The sequence below is a fragment of the Zalophus californianus genome, chromosome 7 (genome assembly GCF_009762305.2).
Source record: "Zalophus californianus isolate mZalCal1 chromosome 7, mZalCal1.pri.v2, whole genome shotgun sequence".
Lineage (NCBI taxonomy): Eukaryota > Metazoa > Chordata > Mammalia > Carnivora > Otariidae > Zalophus > Zalophus californianus.
The window spans coordinates 107613673-107632494 of NC_045601.1; the positions used below are offsets into that span (position 1 = coordinate 107613673).

The window sequence follows — 18822 nt, forward strand, 5'->3', positions numbered from 1 at the left end:
CCCGGGAACTTGGAGGAGGGAAGAAGCCGGGAGCGTCTGGCCGGCGTAGGTAACAAAGCTCCGCGCTCTGCGCCGCGCAGGTCGGTCCCGCATCCGGCCCCAGGCCGGCCCCCCTCACCTAGGCTGAGACTGCTGGGGGGACTCCGTCTCCCTCGCCGCCAGCCACCTCACCGCGCCCCCCTAAGTGGGGAGGGAGCGGTTTCCCTCCCGAAAAGAAACTCCCCACCGGGGCCCGGGAGCCAGCAACTCCCGGCAGTTCCAGAACAAACTCTCCGCTCAGGCCGGGAAAACTCTGCGGCGGCTTGGAAACGGGTCCTCGCGGGCGAAGGAAGAGGGGCCCGAGCGAGTCCGCGGGGGCTTCGCCACCTCCGGCGCCGGGACCTCGCGCCCGCCTCTCCACCACTCCAGGGTGTCTTGCCCGGCCCAGCCGCCCAAAGCTACCTCCCGGGTGCCCCCTCTTGCCCGCGGGGCCCCCGCGCTTCCCGAGCCCCGTTCCCGCAGCTCGCCGCGACTCACCGCCCAGCAGCGGCAACAACAGGACGCTGAGCAGGGGCAGCCGGCGGAGACTGCTCGGGGTTCCCGGCGCAGCTGCCATAGCGGCAGGCTCGGGAAGAGGAGCCGGCCGGCGCACGGCGGGCGTTCAAACTGCGCTCCGCGGCGGGCCCGGGAGGTCGAGCGCACCGGAGCGCGGGCGCTGCTGCAGCAGCCGCAGCCGGAGCCCGAGCCCGAGGCGTCCCGAGCCGGAGCCGCGCGCCCCTGGTACCTCCGAGCCCTCGCGCGGCGCCGCTGCTGTTGGTGTCGCCGCCGCCGCCAGGCCCCGCCCCGCGATGCCCCCTCCCCGCCGGCAGCCGCGCGGCGCCCCGCCCCTTCGACGCCCCCTCCCCGTCGTGGCGGGGAGGAGCTCGCAGTAGGGGGAGGGGTCTGGAGATGGCTAGGGGACAGAGGGAGGGAGGCCCTGGGGAGTGCGGGGGACCTGAGCGAGGTAGGGGAGCATAGGCTGTGCCTACCGCCCATTCTGCAGGGACGCGGGGAACCAAAGTGACTTTTGTGGCCCCTGGAGAGGATGTTCATTCAGTTCTGGGCCTTCCTGGGGGCTCTGACAACAGTTCCCCCCCAAATTCTCTGGGTAGGAAGGGGAAAGGCTCTGGCTCTCTTCTCCAACGACCTAAAATCCTGAGAGAGACCTAGAACAGAAGGGTGTCCTTGATGTCCCCAAGCAAGGTAAGCTGGAGATACTGTGGAACCCCAGGAGAGATACAGCCTGGAGAAGTGAGGGACCAGTGCATGGCTGGGGTCTGGTTTGGCTCTGGACCAATCTGAACCCAAAGGTAGAAACACACTGGGCTCTGAATGCCTGGCTGAAGGCTGTTAAACTGACAAATTTATCCCAAGTCCATCTCCAGGCAGTCTGGGCTGCAGGGCATGGCCAAGTCTCCAGCTGTGGGGAGGGAGGCGCAGCGCAGCCCTTGTTCCAGGCACCCCCCCACTCCCAGCGCCACCACCCCCACATTCTTTCTTTGTTGTGAAAGCAGCAAGGGGTGTAGGAGGCGGGTCAGAAGGAGTCAAGCCTTAGAAGATGGGCCCCAGCTGCTGCTCAGGCCTCCAGGATATGCTGAGAGGGGATGGATAGTGAGTGCCTCATCCCCCTCTGGCTCAGGAGGGCCCCCCAGGCCTGCTTAGACCTCCCTTCCCCCAAACAGCTGGGAGGAGGAGGGGCAGCCACAGAGGGCCTCACAGGCCGGGAGCAGTGGCGCCAGGACTCCAGGGTCCTGCCACATGGCCACCACATGTCCCTGACAACCCAGTCCATAGCACCTTCTTCTTGGGTTGTGGGCCTCCTCCCCCATCCCCCAGATGCCTTCCTGCAGGCCCTGCTGCAGAGGATACAAACAGGGGAAGGAAGAGAGGAGAGATCCAAGAATCAACACTTCTCGTGTTGCCCCATCCATCACTGCCCCTTGCCCTTCTGTGAAGGGCCCCAACACAACCCTTGCTCCCTATCCTCTTCGGTCAGGACTCAAGTGGCGTAACGGTTACCTGATTCTTTATTTAAGAAAAGTGAAATACACGGACCTGAAGTGAGGCAGCAGAGGGAACAAGAGAGGCCAGAGCGAGGCAGCTTGGCTGGCCAGCCCCAAAACCTCTGACCGAAAAGCCAGCAGCAGGCTCCATCTCCGAGATGCATGTCTGCTCTTTAAGCATCTTGGGGGCCTCAGAGCTAGCCACTCTAGAGGACTATGGGGAGAGGATGTCCTGAGGGTCCTTCCTGAGGGGGATTCCTGAGGAGGGAGCCAAGACCCTAAGGGCAGCAGCAATCTTCTGGTTAACTGTTCTCCCTTCCCTGTCCCACCTTGGGGTTGGAAGAGCCAGGAGCAATAGGGAATGCTGAGAGGGCTGTGGGGGGGGGACCCAGCAGACCTGGGGGGTGGGTTGAATGTCAGCTGCTTGAAGAGAGGTCCGTAGTGCTGGCACTGAGGCCCCGGGAGACCTGAAACAGACAACACCATGTCATCAGCCCAGGGACCTCGGCCTCCCAAAGACTATCCCCTGGAGTCTACCCATTACATGGCTGCAGTCTATCTCGAGAGCTAAGATGGAGCCTGTAACTTCAATCCCAAGCTCTGGGGCTCTGTGCTGTTGTAGCCTTTGCTAGGATGTTCAAGAAGGCCACGATCTGGGGGAGAGAATGCTCGGAAGAGCCATATGAATATCAGCCTATATTCTGAATGTGTTGATACAAATGGTCAGTTAACATGTTGTTATTGTTTTCTCAAATGTAGATGATTTAATACTTTTTTTTCTTTTTCCCTTCTCATCTGCCACTGAGTCCCCAAGATGAAGACTATGGTGGCTGCAGGAGAAAGAGCAGGTGATATCCCCAAATCATTCTTGAATTACTCATAATTCCAAAGTACCAGTTTAGAGAACATCAATTCCTGTTCCCTTCCTGATTAATTTATTCGCTACCATCTCTGGCCCCAAACTGTCCCGTAGTGGTCACCACCCCCAACAAGGTGTCTGCTTGATTCTCGTCTACCCAACTCCAGTTGCCCTGCTGGAGTCTTTGACCCACAGGACTCTCTCCTCTTCCCTAACTCCTGCAGCACAGGTCCCCTGGCTCCCCTTTCTTGCTCACCCACCAATATGCTCCTGAGCACTGCTCTCACCTGGAGGGGCGCTGCACTGGGTTGATTCAGATAGTTTAAGGAGGCTGCCCGCTTCATGTTGCTGCTACAATGCAAAAAGAAAGAACTGAGGGCCCCTTCTCTTCCCTATTAGAGGCCCTACAGTATGGGCCTCTTGGGCACCGCCGCACGCATCAGATCACGGCCTACTCACCGTCTGACACCCCCCCACATGCGCACACATGCACACTCTCTTATCTTCAGCAGTAACTGGCATCTCCTCAGGCACCTTTCCCGACCTCTGGGGCACCCATTTTTCCCAAACTCTTTCGCCATGGCCATCCCATTGACCTCCATGTTTCTCTCCAAGACACTTCTCCAGAGATGGGGGGCCAAGAGCAGTTGGAGGCAAGGGCTTACTGGTCTGCTTTGCCATATCTCAGTCTCACTATGTACCTGGAGGGCCGAGGCTCAGTTCCCTGGAGCTTCCTCACCAGGAGTTCGCTGCTTCTACGAAGCACATCCCGGATCTTGCCTAGAGAACCGCTCCTCTGCAGGGTCCCACTGCCATCCTGGCAGAGAGGGATAGGGAACAGAACCTAAGGGGAGCCCATGCAGACTGCCTTCTGAGTCTACTGCTGCCATTTATCCTGCATACCATCCTGCCTCCCCCAAAGGCCTAGTGATTGAAAACCCAGGGATGCCTGGGTGGCTCAGTTGGTTAAGCATCTGCTTTTGGCTCAGCTCATGATCTCAGGGTCCTGGGATCAAGTCCCGCATTGGGCTCCTTGCTCGGCAGGAAGCCTGCTTCTCCCTCTGCCTGCCACTCCCCCTGCTCGTGCCCTCTCTCTGACAAATAAATAAATAAAATCTTTTAAAAAAAGAAAAAGAAAACAAGAACCCTATCAGTAGATGACTTGCAGATCCCCCAGAGAGGGCTGGGCAAACTGAACTGCAGTGTGGACAACATGCCCTAATGTCCTACGTGGGCAGGCCCAGAGCCTCTCACCACCACCAGCAGGAGGGAGCCGGAGAGATCAAGGGGCAATAATGAGACTCACCCCCGACCATTCCACGGCCACAGAAGCATCTTCACCTCCCTCGTACTTCACACTGCCCCCAGGGCCCTCCTGAGAGGTCCTTCCACTGTCACCTTCCCCAAGCAGCTCGACCACCTTGGTTTGACTGATAGGGTCAGTGCCCTGGAAGGAAAAGGTAGGTGCTGGGAATCTGCACTCCTTAGCTCCTCAGGCTGGGGCTTTCAAACTTTTTTTCACCATCAGCCCCAACAGGGGAGACATTTTTCCTTGTGATGTCCTAGTACACACATACTGGAAAGTACTCGCCTCTTCTCTTTGCGATGCATTCCTATTTACAAATAGATATAAATTTTCACTATGGTCCACATTGAATTGATTTCAAGACCCACTAATGAGTCATGACCCACAATTTGAGAGAGTGACTTCAGGCTCCCCTCAACCTCAATCCCCTCACCTGTACCACCCATGGCCCTCCTCAGTAAATTCGTCAAATTGTCAAAGGACATCGCTTTCCTTCTGATAGTCCCATTTAGTGATGTGAACCTTGAAGTTGGAGTCCTGACCATAAAGGGCAATGGGGGGGGCGGTAAGAACACACCTAAAACCAACCACAACCACAAAAGAGTCTCACCTCCCTTTCCTGGCTTTCTCCTTGGCCTCTCCTCTTATTCTTCTGAGACTCTAAAGAAGCCTTTGTGGTCCCCCATCCCCAGGACCTACCTTCCGGACCTCCTTCCCCTCCGGACCACTGACCTGTTTCTGGGAGCGAAGGGCACACTCTTCCAGGGTCTCGGCTGCCTCCAGCTTTCCTTGGCGCCTGTACAGAGCTCCTAGGTTTCTCAGAGTGGTGTTCACTGTGGGGCTGTGGGAAGGAGTGAGGATGGGTTCAGGAAAGAAACAGGAGAGAGAGGGAGCAGAGCCAAGGGAAGGCCAAAGGGAAGAAAGGAAAAGGTCCCAGAGGCCAGGCTCAGGGTTTGGATGGAGGGCGTGGGAGGCCAACCCAGCTTCTCACCAGCAGCTCACCTGCTCACTTTGCAGGCCTTGTACCAGCCTCCATACTCAGTGTAGGGCGTGCCGCCCTCTCGGTGCCGGCTCTGCAGAACATAGTGGAGGGGAAGCCGGAGATGAGAGCACAGAGATGGCTGGGGGCTAGGGTGTGGGCTGGGCTGGGGAAGGCACTGGGCATCTGGGACTGGTGGTCAGGTGGGAAAGAGGTAAGGAGCTGTGCTCATGCAAGGAGTAAGGCCAGAGGCCCTGGTAGCCTCAGGCTCCCCAGGCTGGGCCCCACACTCACTTTGCTCATTTCCTCCCGCTCCTCTGCATGCATCCAGATGGGCTTGTGGTCATCTAGGGGTGATACACAGGATGGGGTGAAGGTTAGAGACCTGAGCTAGACAGTATGGTGGGGAGCCAAGAGCCGAGGCCCATGGGGCTGAACTAAAGTGGTCTGACTCTGCCTGGGAAGCACTAGGGTCTAACCCCCTACCTTTGGTCTGCATTTTTTTTTTTAAATAGGCTCCACAGGTGGAGCCCAATGCAGGGCTTGAATTCATGACCCTGAGACCAAGACCTGAGCCAAGATCAAGAGTCTGATGCTCCACCAACTGAGCCACCCAGGCACCCCTGGTCTGCATCTCTTTACCATCCTACAGCTCCCTCCCCAGGCCCACCCCACTCACCATCCACAGACCCAAACTCCTGCACATGTGCACGTGTCAGGATCTCCTTGTAGAGCGTCTCAGCCTCAGCATATTTGCCCTGTTTCAGGTAACAGGAAGCCTGTAGGCAGAAAGGCAAAACCACAGGATGGAGACAAGGTCTCAGCAGGGCTCAGGGATTTCCACTTCTTGGTCTCCTTATAACCTTCCCCAGAGATCCTCCTCATACTGCCTTTTCTAGCGGCAGGGTCAAGGGTGTTCACTCTACTCCCAGGAGGCTACGGGTCTTCGCCTTCCCACTGGAATGAGGCAGATCCCTCAGCCCCAAAGGCAGCCCCAGATGCACAAAGGTGACAAGGTTAGTGTACTACAGTAGGGTGCTTTCCCTTCCCCTCCCTCCACTGACTTCTTCCCTTCCTCCCTTACCAGGTTGTTCTTGGTCCGGGCTACATTAGGGTTGTCTGGCCCCAGCTGCCCCTCATAGATGGCCAGGGCCCGCCTGTAATAGCGTTCCACGGCCTCATACTTGCCCTGGTTTTGGCACAACAGGGCCAGGTTGTTCAGCTGCTTCGCCACATCTGGGTGGTCAGTGCCCAGGACCTAGAAGGAGTAAAGGAGTGATGGATGGCTATGATTGTGTACAACCATATGCGCACATACCCATGTGGGAGCAGGGGAAGGGGGTGACAGGAGAGGCAACAAGGCAGAGAAAGGTGGGTAAGGAAAAACATGAGGGAGGAGGGTAGGCTGGAAGAGAGATGGTGGAGGAAGGGCCACAGCATCCGGGAAGAATGAGAGAACACAGGCACCTTTTCTCGAATCTCCAGTGCTCGCTGGCACAGTGGCTCGGCCTCCTTGTACTTGCCCCTTTTGCCATAGAGCACAGCCAGGTTGTTGAGTGTGGCAGCCACCTGGGAAGACAGGCCTGTCCCCTCAGCATGGGTGCCTGGAGGTTCTCCCCCTGCACAAAAGGGCCCCACACTGCATGACTCCCAAGAGAAGAGGACTCAGCCAGCCTGAGGACGGCAGAGGTGGGGGGGGGGGAGCTGCTGACCTGGAGGTTCCGAGGTTCTCTCTGGGGGCGGGATCGCCCTCTAGGGGGATTTGTAGATATTTCTGGAAGTGGGGTTTGGTGTGGTTTTTGGTTGCCATGAAGACTAGGGGCACTATCACCTTCGGGAAGGTAAGGATGGTATAGATGTTCTGCACGTGCGGGACAGCTCTGTTAACTCTGCAGTGTCCGGCCAGACTTTAGAGCAGTGTAAGCCTCGATGCTTAGTGGGGTATCGGGGGGGGGGGTTTGTTTTCTCAGCTACATCATCCCTGCCTATCACATGTTGTAACATAAGGAATTATTTTCATAAAGTCGGCTCATTTGCAAAAAAAATCTTTTTTCTCATTTTCTCCACTGTGACAATCTATCACTTCTCTTACTTTCATCATATACGAATAAATCTGGCCTGTCGTTACTGAGTCTGACATGGGTTTTTAATCTTGTGTCCACCAATACTTCTGCTCTGTCATTTTTTAATTTTTTTAGTTATCTCTATGCCCAACGTGGGGTGTAGCGTAGACCCCGAGATCAAGAGTCACAGGCTCTTCTGACTGAGTCAGCCAGGCACCCCTGCTCTGTCATTTTTTTTTTTAATACTTGCATACAATGTCTTACTGATCTCACTTTTTCTAAATCTAAAATTGTAGATCACATTATATTTTAAGTTATCTGCTATATTATGTCTTCTACTGTAGTTGTACTTAATAAAACTTAACGCATCATGTTTTCATTTCATTGTAACATATCCTACATATTATTTTATTGTAAGTTACTTTCCTCATTTTTGTATGAATAAGGTATCACTCAACATTTTTTGGAATTGTATGTGTAAGTCAGTTACAGCATCTATGAATTATGCTTCAGAAAAATACTAATTATAAGAAAGAATCATTGTGTCTCAGAGAGTTGAGAACCACTGGGCTTAGCAGACAGGGCCTGGTAAAAAGGAGCCCTCACACCTCCTCCCTGAACACCCCTAGTGAGTGGGCTGAGGGCAGTGGATAAATGAACAAGAGAAGCCAAAAGAGCAGGAGGCAAGGAGGGCGAGGAGTACTGACAGCAGGGTGGTCCCGGCCCAGGGTGCTCTCCCGGATGCTGAGGGCATCATTCAGCAGGTGGGCAGCTTCCTTATACTTATTCTGGTCCCTGGAAGAGGAGAGAAGTGACAAGGGGTTACCCTGAATTTGGTCGCCAGGGCATCTCTTTCCCTCCTTCCCTTCCGTATGAATGAGGTACATTTAGGGATTGGGGCCTTAGAGAGGAGACAGGAAGCCCGGCGGCGAGCAGTGAGAGTTCACCAACACGCCTGTACATGGATGCAGAACACTGCCATGCCAAGAGGAGACCAGTTATAGGATGTAAGAGATGGAAACAGAGAGAGAAAGAGACCCTCCCAAAGGAGGGAATGGAGAAGCGAAGAGCCTGAGAGATGAGCGGCTCTGAGGTCGAGGTCAAGGACTCAGGTATGGAAAGAACGAGGGTGCTGGTGCAGGAAAAAGCCCCTAGTGGGGTCACTTGGGAGGCCCAGCAGGGAGAAGAGGTACCCTCTGGAGAGGAGGAATGGGAGCCAAAGGTGGATCAAGATGGGAACCCGGAGGCAGAGTTGGGAGATGAAGAGGCCAGTCCTCACCGATACACCAAAGCCAGGATGTTGAGCATGGTCGCGACATCAGGGTGGCCGCGGCCAGAAGTGCGCTCCAAGTCCTCCAGTGCCTGCTTGCAGAGCGGTACAGCCACCTCATAGCGACCCTGGGCAGCGTACTGGATCACCAAGTTGTGCAGTGTCCGCAGCCTCGCTGGGATCTCGTATCCGCTGTGCTGGGTGCCCTGGCCACGGGACACTGACCGTCCCAGAAAATGAACAGGAGACGTCCTCAGGGCACTCTCCCTCTCCCCTTTGCTGTCTGCCCTTCTCACCCCCGCCCTGCATCTCATTCTGTGCCTGTGCCCACCCTCCCACCAGGCACTCCTTCGCCCACTCCCTGGGTCCCTGTGCCCCTCACAACCCCACTCATTCACCCAATCACTCAATTCATTCAACAAAATTTACTCAGCAAGCATAAGCCAGGGGCTGTGTCAGGGATACGAAAATAAGAAAGAAAGACCTGGTTCTTTCCCTCGAGGAGCTCGTGTTCTTTCACCCCAGGGTCATTATCCCATTCGACTTTGAGCTCCTTACGGGCAAGAACTCTGTCATTCTCAACTCGGTATCCCTAGTGCCTACCGTAGGGCCCAGGACACGTTAACTATGTAATAAATATTGGTGAATAATGGGGAGGCTGAGGAAATGGGGGCAGTAGCCCAGTCCCTGCCCTATCTCCAGGGGAAGCGAAGAACCCATTTCTGGATGGTAAGCATCCCATATGCAAGGCAGGCCACAGCTGGGACCAGCCCTCTGCTGCCCCTCTTTACCCTCCAACTCCAAAGGCAGACTCACAGCCATTGCTGGAATCTTCTTCCTCCTCATTGGGGAAGAGATCATCCAGGGAATCCTTGGTGGCATCACCCTCCTTCTCCTCCTGGAAGGGAAGAAGCAGAATGTCTAAGGCCAAGATATCCCCAGGAGCCTCTTCAGGGCCCCTCTAACCCATGAAATCACTGACAGGTGAAGAAGACTCTTGTTCATGTCCCGCCGCTTGGAATGCCGGCATCTGCCCGCCAATCTCACCCCGCTCTTGTTTGTAAGTCTCCTTCTTTCACATTGAGAGCCTCCTAAGCACCCTCATTCTCTAGCCTCCACCCCTCTCCCCCTCAGTTCTTGTAATTATAGCCCAGTGCTGATCCCTGTGTGTTTACACTGATTACATGTCTGTCCTATCTTTCCTAAGGGCAGGGAGTGTGTCTGATCTTACTGACACGTACCCAAAGTGTCTAACTCAGCCTCGTCCCCATCATCTGCCATCACTCCCTCTCAACTCAGTGCCCAACGCTCACTGTCTCACCTACTTCCACATGGGGAAAGTTGCTTTGCCCCACCAGGCACGTCAGCCCTGTGTAAACACCTCCAACCCTCCCACCCAGCCTCGTCAATGTGTCCCCTGCAAATCACCCCACTTTCCCTGGGAGAGATCAGCTCACCAGCCCTGGAGCCTTATCTATTGACACATACCTACTCCCAGTCTAGAAAGCTCCTCCTTTCCCCTCATCATCCATCAAAATCCAGCCCAACTCCTAACCTGTACAAGGAAAAAATCCAACCTAAATCTTACCCATCCCTGTACCCCACCTCATCTGTGAATCCTTCTCAGGCCATTCTAGTCCCCATGAACCGATCTTGGAATTCCTCCCATTACTGACTGAACCACTCATCCAGTACTGAGCATTTGAAGTGTCGTCACATACGTGTTCTCGTGTGTAAGCCTTGGCCCTACAGCTACATTATAAGCTTGAGAGGGCAGAACTCTCTCATAGTTCTTTACATCTCCCCCACATACATCCTCTTGTACCGCCTAAGGCAGAGAGATAAGTACATGATTGTTGAGTGAGGGTTATATTTCATACATCTTGAGAGCAAATTTTAGGAGGGTCTTGCTCGACTGTGCGATGCTTTCCCTCACTGTAGCCCTTAGGATTCTGGACTGGAATTGTCCGGGTGCTTATGTGTCTCCCCCCAATCCTAAAACCTCTAATTGGGAGAGCAGGAATTCTGTGTGCCTCGTTCACTGTGGCATCCCCAGCAGAGTGCGCAGTGCCCGGCATACACAGCTGTCATGTAACTAAATGTAGATTGAATGAGTTAAGACTGTTTCCGCCTTGTTGCTATTTGGAGTTGGTGTCAGGACCTGAATTCTGCCGGGTGGAGGCAAGTCGTGCAGCACTGCTGGTCCCTGCAGCTGATGAGCAGTTACCCCCATGTCCCTGGTGACTCCCAGCTGTCTGCCCCGTAGCCAGCCTCAGTGGCGTGCGCTTACCACACCATGCCCATCCTCATCGTACTGCCGCAGCTGGCCCAGGAACTCCAGGTGCTTCTTTTCCTCCTCCAGCTGGGCCACAGCCTGTTCGCTGCGCTGGAGCCGCTGCTGGGTGCCCGCCAGCTCGTCCCGGAGCCACTGGTTCTCCTGACACAGCCTCCGTACCTGAGCCCGCAGCTTCTGTTTCTCTGACTCCACTGTGCTCAGGTGGCTGGCCAAAGCCAGCATCACCTAGGTGGGCACATCCCATGAGCGCCAGAAATCCGGATTGGAGTGTTCTGGGATTAAGTGGGAGGGAAGCCTACCGGGAGGCAACAAGACCGGCAGAGGCCAGGAGGCGGGGTTGGGTAGCAATGGTACTACCTTCAAAATACATCCTGAATCCAATTTCTCACCACCTCCATAGCCACCACCCTGGGCCAGGTCACCATCAGTTCCCACCTCGGCGACTACCATCACCTCCTCACTGGCCTGTTTCTACCCTTTTTTCTTAGAGTCTGTTCTCAACCCAGCAGCCAGATGATCCTTTTAAAATGTTAAGTTAGACCACATCACTCCTCTGCTCTATATATTCCAATAACTTTCATTTCATTCAAAGTAAAAGCAACATCCTTGTGATGACCTGCAAGTTCCACATGATCTGTCCCCTTGGCTCCTAACCCCTCTACCTCTTACACCTCATTTTCTTTTTTTCTTTCCTTCCTTCCTTCCTTCCTTTCAGATTTTTAATTTTTAAGTAATCTCTATACCCAATGTGGGACTCGAACTCACAACCCCAAGATCAAGAGTCGCACGCTCCACAGCTGAGCCCTCCAGGTGCCCCTGCACTTCATTTCCTATTTTGCTTCACCTCATCCACTCTACTGCAGCCACACTGGTCCCTCACTGGACTCACCGGATACGCTCCATCCAGTTCAGGGCCTTTGTACGTACTACCCACTCTGCTCTAGATGTTCTTCCCCCATTTATTGTATGACTCACTCCCTCATCTTCAAATCTTTGCTCAAATGACACCTTTCAGTTAGACTTTTTTTGACCACCCTATCTATAGTTGTATCATCTCTCTGTACCCCTTAGTCCCCTTCTGTTTTATTTTTATCCCTTTTCCTTAGCAATTGTCACTCTGACATACGGAATCCTTTACTTATTTGCATATTGTTTGCCTCCTGCAGCTAGAATGTGAGCTCTGAGACGGTGAAGATTTTTGACTGTCGTGTTCAGTGATGTTCCTCCAGTGCCCAGAGGACTTGTGCCTGGCACAAAGTAGGGGCTTAATACATATTTACTGCATGAATGAATACAAGCATCTAGGACAAGGCGATCCTAAATGACCCCAAAACTCCAATCAGACAAATGCTCCTCCAAGGGCCACTTGGCATCACCTCCTTCCGCTCACCTGGGCCTCGCTCAGTCCCAGCTCGATGTTTTCCATGGAACGTCGCAGCTGTCGGGCCTTCTCGTGTACCAGTCCTTCTTCATGGCCTCCCTGCTGCAGACACTCAATGGTGTGGGACAGACTTTGCAGGACAGCCTGATGTTCACTGTGTAGGGCCTCCAGCCCTTGGCTCACCAGCCGAGTGCTTCCCAGGATCTCCTCCTGGCTGAGCCGGTGCCCTGCAGGCTCATCCCGCTGCCCCAACACCAGGCCTGACATCTTGGCCAGGGGGACCTTGCCTGGGCTGAGGAGAAACAACAGAACTCAGTGGGGGTAAAGATAAGAAAGAGAGGCTGAGTACCTTGGTTAGAGGGTGGTGAGGATCCAAGGGAAGGGACGAAAGAGAGTATGGGTGACCTTCTGGTTTAATTGGAGAGAGAGTAACCAGTGGGGACTAAGCACAAAGCTAAGGTTGTGGGAAAGAGAGGGAGAGGAATTGACTTGAATGAAGAAAGACTATTGAAGGAACAAAAGCTCTGAGAACTAGCAGATGGATTTAGAACTCAGAAAGAGAATACAAAAGTTGTTGGAAAGAGAGCTTGGGTCAGAAATAGGAAAAGCAATCAGATGAGAGACAGCACTGTAGGGAACACAAGAGGGTGTCTGGAAAACATTGCAAAAAGGAAACAAGGTTAAAGCAGACAGGAGATATAAAGAAAATGGTGCAGAGGTTTCAGAAAATAGAAAAGGTACAGGTTTCAAAGTTACAGGGAAGAGGGAGAGAAGAATCGGAAAGGCGCCTTCATTGCAGGACCCAGATGGGAGGGCCCCAGAAAGCTCAAGGTCTTCAGACTGCGTCACCCTCAGAGCCAAGGCCAGCATCTCCAAACCTAATAAACTCTGCCTCTTTCCCCACTAGCCCTTCAATCCATACTTCTCAACCCCCAGATGTCAGGATCTCTTCCTACTTCCTCAAAAGAGCCTTGTTTCTCACCTTTCCGTATTCTTACCAGTATACAGAGCGCAGCTCTCGCATGTGGCACTCAGGCCAGAGCCCGGAAGAAACTCTTTCTGTAGCCAGGTACTCACAAGGGTCTGCCCTGCCCAAAGTCCAGAAGTCCAGCCTCCCAACCCTTCTCTCACCACTTCACAGCCACCCAGAGGACCTGGCACAGAGCCCTACTCAGGGCAAACACCCTCCCTCTCTCTACCTACAGGCTTTCATAGGCGACCAATGTCCCTCTTCCTACCCGAAGGCAACCTCCCACCCCAGTCCACGAGAGCTATCTTCTCCTAAGAAGGGAATGAGACTTGATCTGAGACCTGCAGCAAGGGGCGTGCTGGGAAAAGGTGAGGAGGCAGACCTGGTCACTCCTGACCCATTCACTCTCATGGCTTTGTCTCTGTGATGACCACGTACTAACAGGCTCTGAGAGGAGTCACCCTAGGGTGCCTCTTGGACGCCTGATGATGCAGGAAAGAATGGCAGGTCTTCTGAGCGGCTGTAGGGTCACAAGGAAACGCGGCGCTGGGAGTTGGTCTCCCAGCCTGGGCATGCGGTCGAGAAATGTCCCCGGCTGTCGACCTGCCCTGGGGCCCGGGGTGGGGACAGAGTGAGACGGGCGGGGGCGATGGGGGAGGTGCGGGTGGACAGCCGAGCTCCGCGTCACGGGCGAGTACCTAGGGGTACTAGAGGTCAATGAGACGATCGGTAGCGCAGGGGGCGGGGCAGGCCGTCTGTCTGTCTGTCTGGACGCCGAGGGGCGGGAAGACTCGCAAGGGGCGGAGTTTTTCAGGTCGTCTGGAGTTGTGTGAGGTCGGCTGGTGGGGGTTTGTTCATCTGTCCCGGAATGCAGAAAAGAGGTAGCGGGACCTCAACCCTCAGCCCCTGAAGTACCCTCAAAGACTCACCCGCAGTCTGTCGGTCTGGCTGCCTCCCTTGCCGGTACTGCCCCTTTAAATTCATCATGGCTGCCGCTCGAGGCAATTGTTTTGACGGCTTCGAGGGGCGGGGCCTGCTCCCCAGTCACGCGACGTAAGTGCCGCCCGAGGATTGGCTTTGACCACGCGCAAGGAGGAAAGGAGGTGTATATCCACCTTCGTCTCGGGTTCTCGGTCCTCCTCCTTACGTCAGGAGGGAGCGACGGCACCGAGATCTGTTAGCGTCATCTAGAGACGACGGGCGGCCTGGCTAAAAGTAATGGTGGTGTGCTGACCCCGGCGGAGCTTGGGTGCCCTCATGGCTCTGAGGGTACTGACTCGCGCTCTGGGCTCCCTGAGCCTGACGCCCCCAGCACCCGCCCTCGGCCCCAGCCTGCTCCCGGCCGCCCAGGTAATTCACCCTATCTGGAAATGAGGCTGGTTGTGTTCGGGCCGCCGGAGAGGGCACCCTGGGATGGGAGACGGAGGATGTGAGTCTGGTCAGGAATCACGCCGGCCTGGGTCTTTGTTTTTTTTTTTTTTTAAAGATTTTATTTATTTATTCATGAGAGACAGACAGAGAGAGAGACAGAGAGACAGAGGGAGAAGCAGGCTCCCAAGGAGCAGGGAGCCCGTTGCGGGACTCGATCCCTGGACCCTGGGATCATGACCTGAGCCGAAGGCAGACGCTCAACCAGCCACCCAGGCGCCCATGGCCTGGGTCTTTGGATAAATCACTCTCAGCCTCAGCTTTCTCTTCTATTAAGTGTTACTGTCCCACAGGGCCGCTGGATTCCTCAGACGAGATATTGGAAGTGAAAGTATTTTACAGGTTTCAATAGTAACTGACATTGAGCACCAATCATAAGCCAAGCATAAGTAATTGACATTTTAAATAAATCAGCTCCTTTCAACCCCTGTATAAGGTAGTTATCATTGCCATTTTACATATGAAAAAACTGATCAGTCCAAGGTCATACACAAGTATTTTTTAAAATAATTTTTATTTATTTATTTGAGAGAGAGCATGAGAGGGGGGAGGGTCAGAGGGAGAAGCAGACTCCCCGCTGAGCAGGGAGGCCCATGCGGGACTCCCAGGGGCTCCAGGATCCTGACCTGAGCCGAAGGCAGTTGCTTAACCAACTGAGCCACCAGGCACCCGGGAATTTTTAAGATTTTTTCTTTTTTATTTGAGACAGCGAGACAGCACAAGTGGGGAGGAGGATCAGAAGGAGAGGGAGAAGCAGACTCCTCGCTGAGCAGGGAGCCTGATGCTGGGCTCGATTCCAGGACCCTGAGATCACCACTGGAGCCAAAGGCAGACGGTCAACCAACTGAGCCACCCAGGCGCCCCATACACCAAGTATGGAAGCTAGACAGTCTGGCTTCAAAACCTGGGCTCCTGATCCCGGGATCCTGGGATCCAGCCCCATGTTGTGTTCTCTGCTCAGCAGGGAGCCTGCTTCTCCCTCTCCCTCTGTCTGCCCCTCTTCCTGCTTGTGCGCGCGCACGCGCACTCTCTCTCTCTCTCTCTAATAAATAAGTAAAATCTTAAAAAAAAAAAAGCCTGGGTTCTTAACCACTGAAGATGAGTTATTGCTGAGGTTAGAGAATGCAGGGCAAAGTAACAAGATTAGGAGCCTAAAGTGAAGTTATCCTCAATGTCCCTAGTGGGTGATTGGTGAGTCACAGAAAAGAAAAGTGTAAATCTTGTTCCTCTGGATCTTTCTGGATGATGGTGGAGTTTAGCAGATGCATACTTAAAACTCAAAACCAAAGCAACCTACTTTAAAATGCTGGGACTACAGCAGGGAACAAGACAGAAATCATCCCTCCCCTCCATTCACACCAGGAAAACTCCCAGAAACATAATGCAGAGGGGCAAAAGGCATTGGTGCTGGTGGTGGCATATGGATGTGTGAAAGTTACAAGCGTTGGAAAAGGGAGTTGTTTAAAGAAGGAAGAGTTTCCCAGAGAAGGAGAGTTTTGAGCCAAATTTGGAAGGAGATGCACCAAGGGGAGACCATTCCATTGAAGAAATACTTCAGAAGTTAAAGGATCAAATAAGGAGAGATAATCAACACACATACACCTAGATAAACATTCCACCCTGGTATGTATGCAAGCAGTGAAGAGTGGAGTTTTTGGACAGCTAATCTGGGACATTCCTAGAAGGAAGTAGGCTACTTGGTCTATGCCTTCACCCTTGGTTCTCTGGGGCTTCTCCTTCAGTTACCTTTCAAATCAAAGAGATTTCTGTTTTTATCTCTAGGTGACAAATACTACCCTTCTCCAGCTGCCCTCTTCCTCAGTGTTGCTCCCCTGCCGCCCACTGCTTACCTCCATGGCCCTTAGTGCCAATTTTGTGTCCTGGAAGAGTCGTACCAAGTACACCATTACACCAGTGAAGATGAGGAAGTCTGGGGGCCGAAACCACACAGGTGAGAGCAAGAGCAAGAGGATTTAAGCATTAAAGGGGAAACGCATGTTAGGATTCTAGGTCTATTTCTTGACAGGGAGAGGAATGTAAATAAAAAGCATTTATTGGACTCCTTCGGTATATAGTATGTGTGTAAGAACGAGAGAGTAGAATACAATGCAACAGAAAGGTGGTCTGTGCTCCTAAAGATGATCTAGGTAGTTGCAGAAAACCAAACATACACATGAAGTTCATGACATTCTTCTTCATGTCCTTCAGAAATTTACAACAGTTGAGCACTATTTACATCACTCTCGGTAAACTTACTGAATTCAGTAATTTGTAGAGATTTTGTCTGGAGGTTTCATATAATTTCAGTGTCCTATAATTATGTTTTTACCAAGCTCCATGTAGGTCTTTCCCCACCCCCATTTACCCCACTGTGCTGTACAAATTTTTTATTATTTTCTGCTTGTGTCATAATGTTAGGAAGTATTGCTTTCTGCCCAGGATGGGCCTGTTCCCACTGCTGGGAACTGATTCATCTGACTTGGGTCATGTCTCTGCACTCTCCTGACCACAGGCCGAATCCAAGTGCATGGTATTGGTGGGGGCCATAAGCAGCGTTATCGCATGATTGACTTTCTGCGGTTCCGGCCTGAGCTGGAAACGAAGCCAGGACCGTTTGAGGAGAAGGTCATCGTGGTCCGCTATGATCCCTGTAGGCAAGTTTGGGATGTGAGATAATGATGGTGTGGCTGCATGACTGTTCTATGGCTTTTCAGAAGATGTAGGGCTGCCTAGATGGTCTGTTCATATGTCCCTCACCCTGAACAGATCAGCAGACATAGCTCTGGTTGCGGGGGGCAGCCGGAAACGCTGGATCATTGCCACAGAAAACATGCAGGCTGGAGATATCATCCTGAACTCTGACCACATAGGCCGAATGGCAGGTAAGAGATGGCTGCCAGATGTGTATGGGCTTGGAGGCTGCAAGGGGTCTAGGGCTGATGAAATTCTGTCTTTTAGTTGCTGCTCGGGAAGGGGATGCACATCCTCTTGGGGCCTTGCCTGTGGGGACCCTCATCAACAACGTGGAGAGTGAGCCAGGCCGGGGGGCCCAGTATATCCGAGCTGCAGGTATGAGGAAAGGAGCTACTTGGGGGTCTTACAATTTGGGAAGCCAAAGGGTACCTGAAGTCACAATGCTCTGAACCTCTGGGGCCAGGTGTGGTCCACTGGCAGAGAAAAAGAAGGAAAAAACACGGAAAACAAGGGTGGAGAGGTGCTTGTGTTTTGACCTAAAACATTGCATGCATCCTGCTTCAGTGTGTCTGCTCCCAAAGGGCAAAGCAAGGGCACGGTATGGGGTATGTCCCCCTATAAATTTGCCCCCAACTCCAACCTTGTGCAGGGTGGCAAAGCTGCTTCTCCCTTCTCCAGGGACGTGTGGTGTGCTGCTACGGAAAGTGAATGGGACGGCCATCATCCAGCTGCCCTCCAAAAGACAGATGCAGGTGTGTGTGTGGGTACACGTGGGAGGGATCAGCAAAGGAGGAATTTTTGGAATGTACCTTTCTTGGCTGGGATAGTTCACAGGTGTTTTATGTTAGGAACCACCGTGAGCTAGGTGTGTCCCTTTCTGCCATGTGACTAGGCATGCCCTGTCAGGCTGGCACTATAATGGGTGAGGGAACAGTGCCTTTTGTTTTCAACTACCACAGGACCTGCACTCAGGTTCAATTATGCTGTGGTTTTCTCCTGTCCTCTCCCTTCTCTCGGTGAGGGGAAGAAGCCTCCCCAGAGTCACGCAGGCAACAATGTCAGGTTCTTTCCCCGCGGTGCATTCTCTTCCATCTGCTTTTTCGGTCAGGTTCTGGAAACGTGCGTGGCAACAGTAGGCCGGGTGTCCAACGTCGATCACAACAAACGCGTCATCGGCAAGGCTGGGCGGAACCGCTGGCTGGGCAAGAGGCCTTCCAGCGGGCTATGGCACCGCAAGGGGGGCTGGGCTGGCCGCAAGATTCGGCCACTGCCCCCCATGAAGAGTTATGTGAAGCTGCCCTCGGTAGTTGCTCAGGGCTGATATCCCTGGATTCTAATAAAATCGCCCCCCATTTTAATCTGTTACTGTCTTTTTGGGAGGAAGGGTGGTACATACTAGACGGGGTGGGGGGGAACAGAGGCACAAACAAGGATGGGAGAGGAGAAAGGAAAGGACAATATGCGGCAAGGGCCGGAGCTGCTCCCCTCTCATTTCCAGCCGCCCCCCCCCCCCCCCGCCGCCCTCGTCTCATTTCTTTTCTCTGCAACTGAGGGG

At 53.5% G+C, this 18822-nt stretch overlaps 3 protein-coding genes across 9 annotated transcripts in view; 1 reads left to right on the forward strand and 2 right to left on the reverse strand.

The window, feature by feature from the left end:
• Positions 1-796, reverse strand: part of PTK7 (protein tyrosine kinase 7 (inactive)) — a 59435-nt gene extending 58639 nt beyond the window's left edge. The window contains exon 1 of the mRNA XM_027603662.1: positions 517-796. Coding sequence (XP_027459463.1) covers positions 517-595 — 79 coding nt within the window. The 5' untranslated portion in view covers positions 596-796. The remainder of the gene's footprint in view (positions 1-516) is intronic.
• Positions 797-2009: 1213 nt separating this feature from the next.
• KLC4 (kinesin light chain 4) lies at positions 2010-14257 on the reverse strand. 4 transcript variants are annotated; one of them, XM_027602887.1, is made up of 16 exons: positions 14075-14257; positions 12185-12467; positions 10789-11019; positions 9315-9396; positions 8508-8718; positions 7936-8023; positions 6633-6734; positions 6250-6423; positions 5845-5944; positions 5460-5512; positions 5189-5259; positions 4919-5027; positions 4187-4327; positions 3582-3697; positions 3168-3231; positions 2010-2488 (listed from the first exon to the last, which is right to left on the reverse strand). In XM_027602887.1, exons 2-16 carry the CDS (start codon positions 12440-12442, stop codon positions 2438-2440), a joined length of 1851 nt encoding a protein of 616 aa, XP_027458688.1. In that variant the 5' UTR covers positions 12443-12467; positions 14075-14257; the 3' UTR covers positions 2010-2437. The 4 variants fall into 4 exon arrangements, with proteins under 4 accessions (XP_027458688.1, XP_027458685.1, XP_027458686.1 ...); XM_027602884.1 differs by lacking the exon at positions 14075-14257 and adding an exon at positions 13528-14034; XM_027602885.2 differs by lacking the exon at positions 14075-14257 and adding an exon at positions 13174-13384.
• Positions 13381-18625, forward strand: MRPL2 (mitochondrial ribosomal protein L2). Of its 4 annotated transcripts, none has more exons than XM_027602890.1 (7): positions 13381-13513; positions 16356-16524; positions 17086-17227; positions 17340-17455; positions 17532-17642; positions 17946-18019; positions 18376-18625. In XM_027602890.1, exons 2-7 carry the CDS (start codon positions 16428-16430, stop codon positions 18586-18588), a joined length of 753 nt encoding a protein of 250 aa, XP_027458691.1. In that variant the 5' UTR covers positions 13381-13513; positions 16356-16427; the 3' UTR covers positions 18589-18625. The 4 variants fall into 4 exon arrangements, with proteins under 4 accessions (XP_027458691.1, XP_027458693.1, XP_027458689.1 ...); XM_027602892.1 differs by lacking the exon at positions 13381-13513 and adding an exon at positions 14245-14495 and having other exon boundaries at positions 17917-18019; positions 18376-18516; XM_027602888.1 differs by lacking the exon at positions 13381-13513 and adding an exon at positions 14249-14495.
• Positions 18626-18822: the final 197 nt, after the last annotated feature.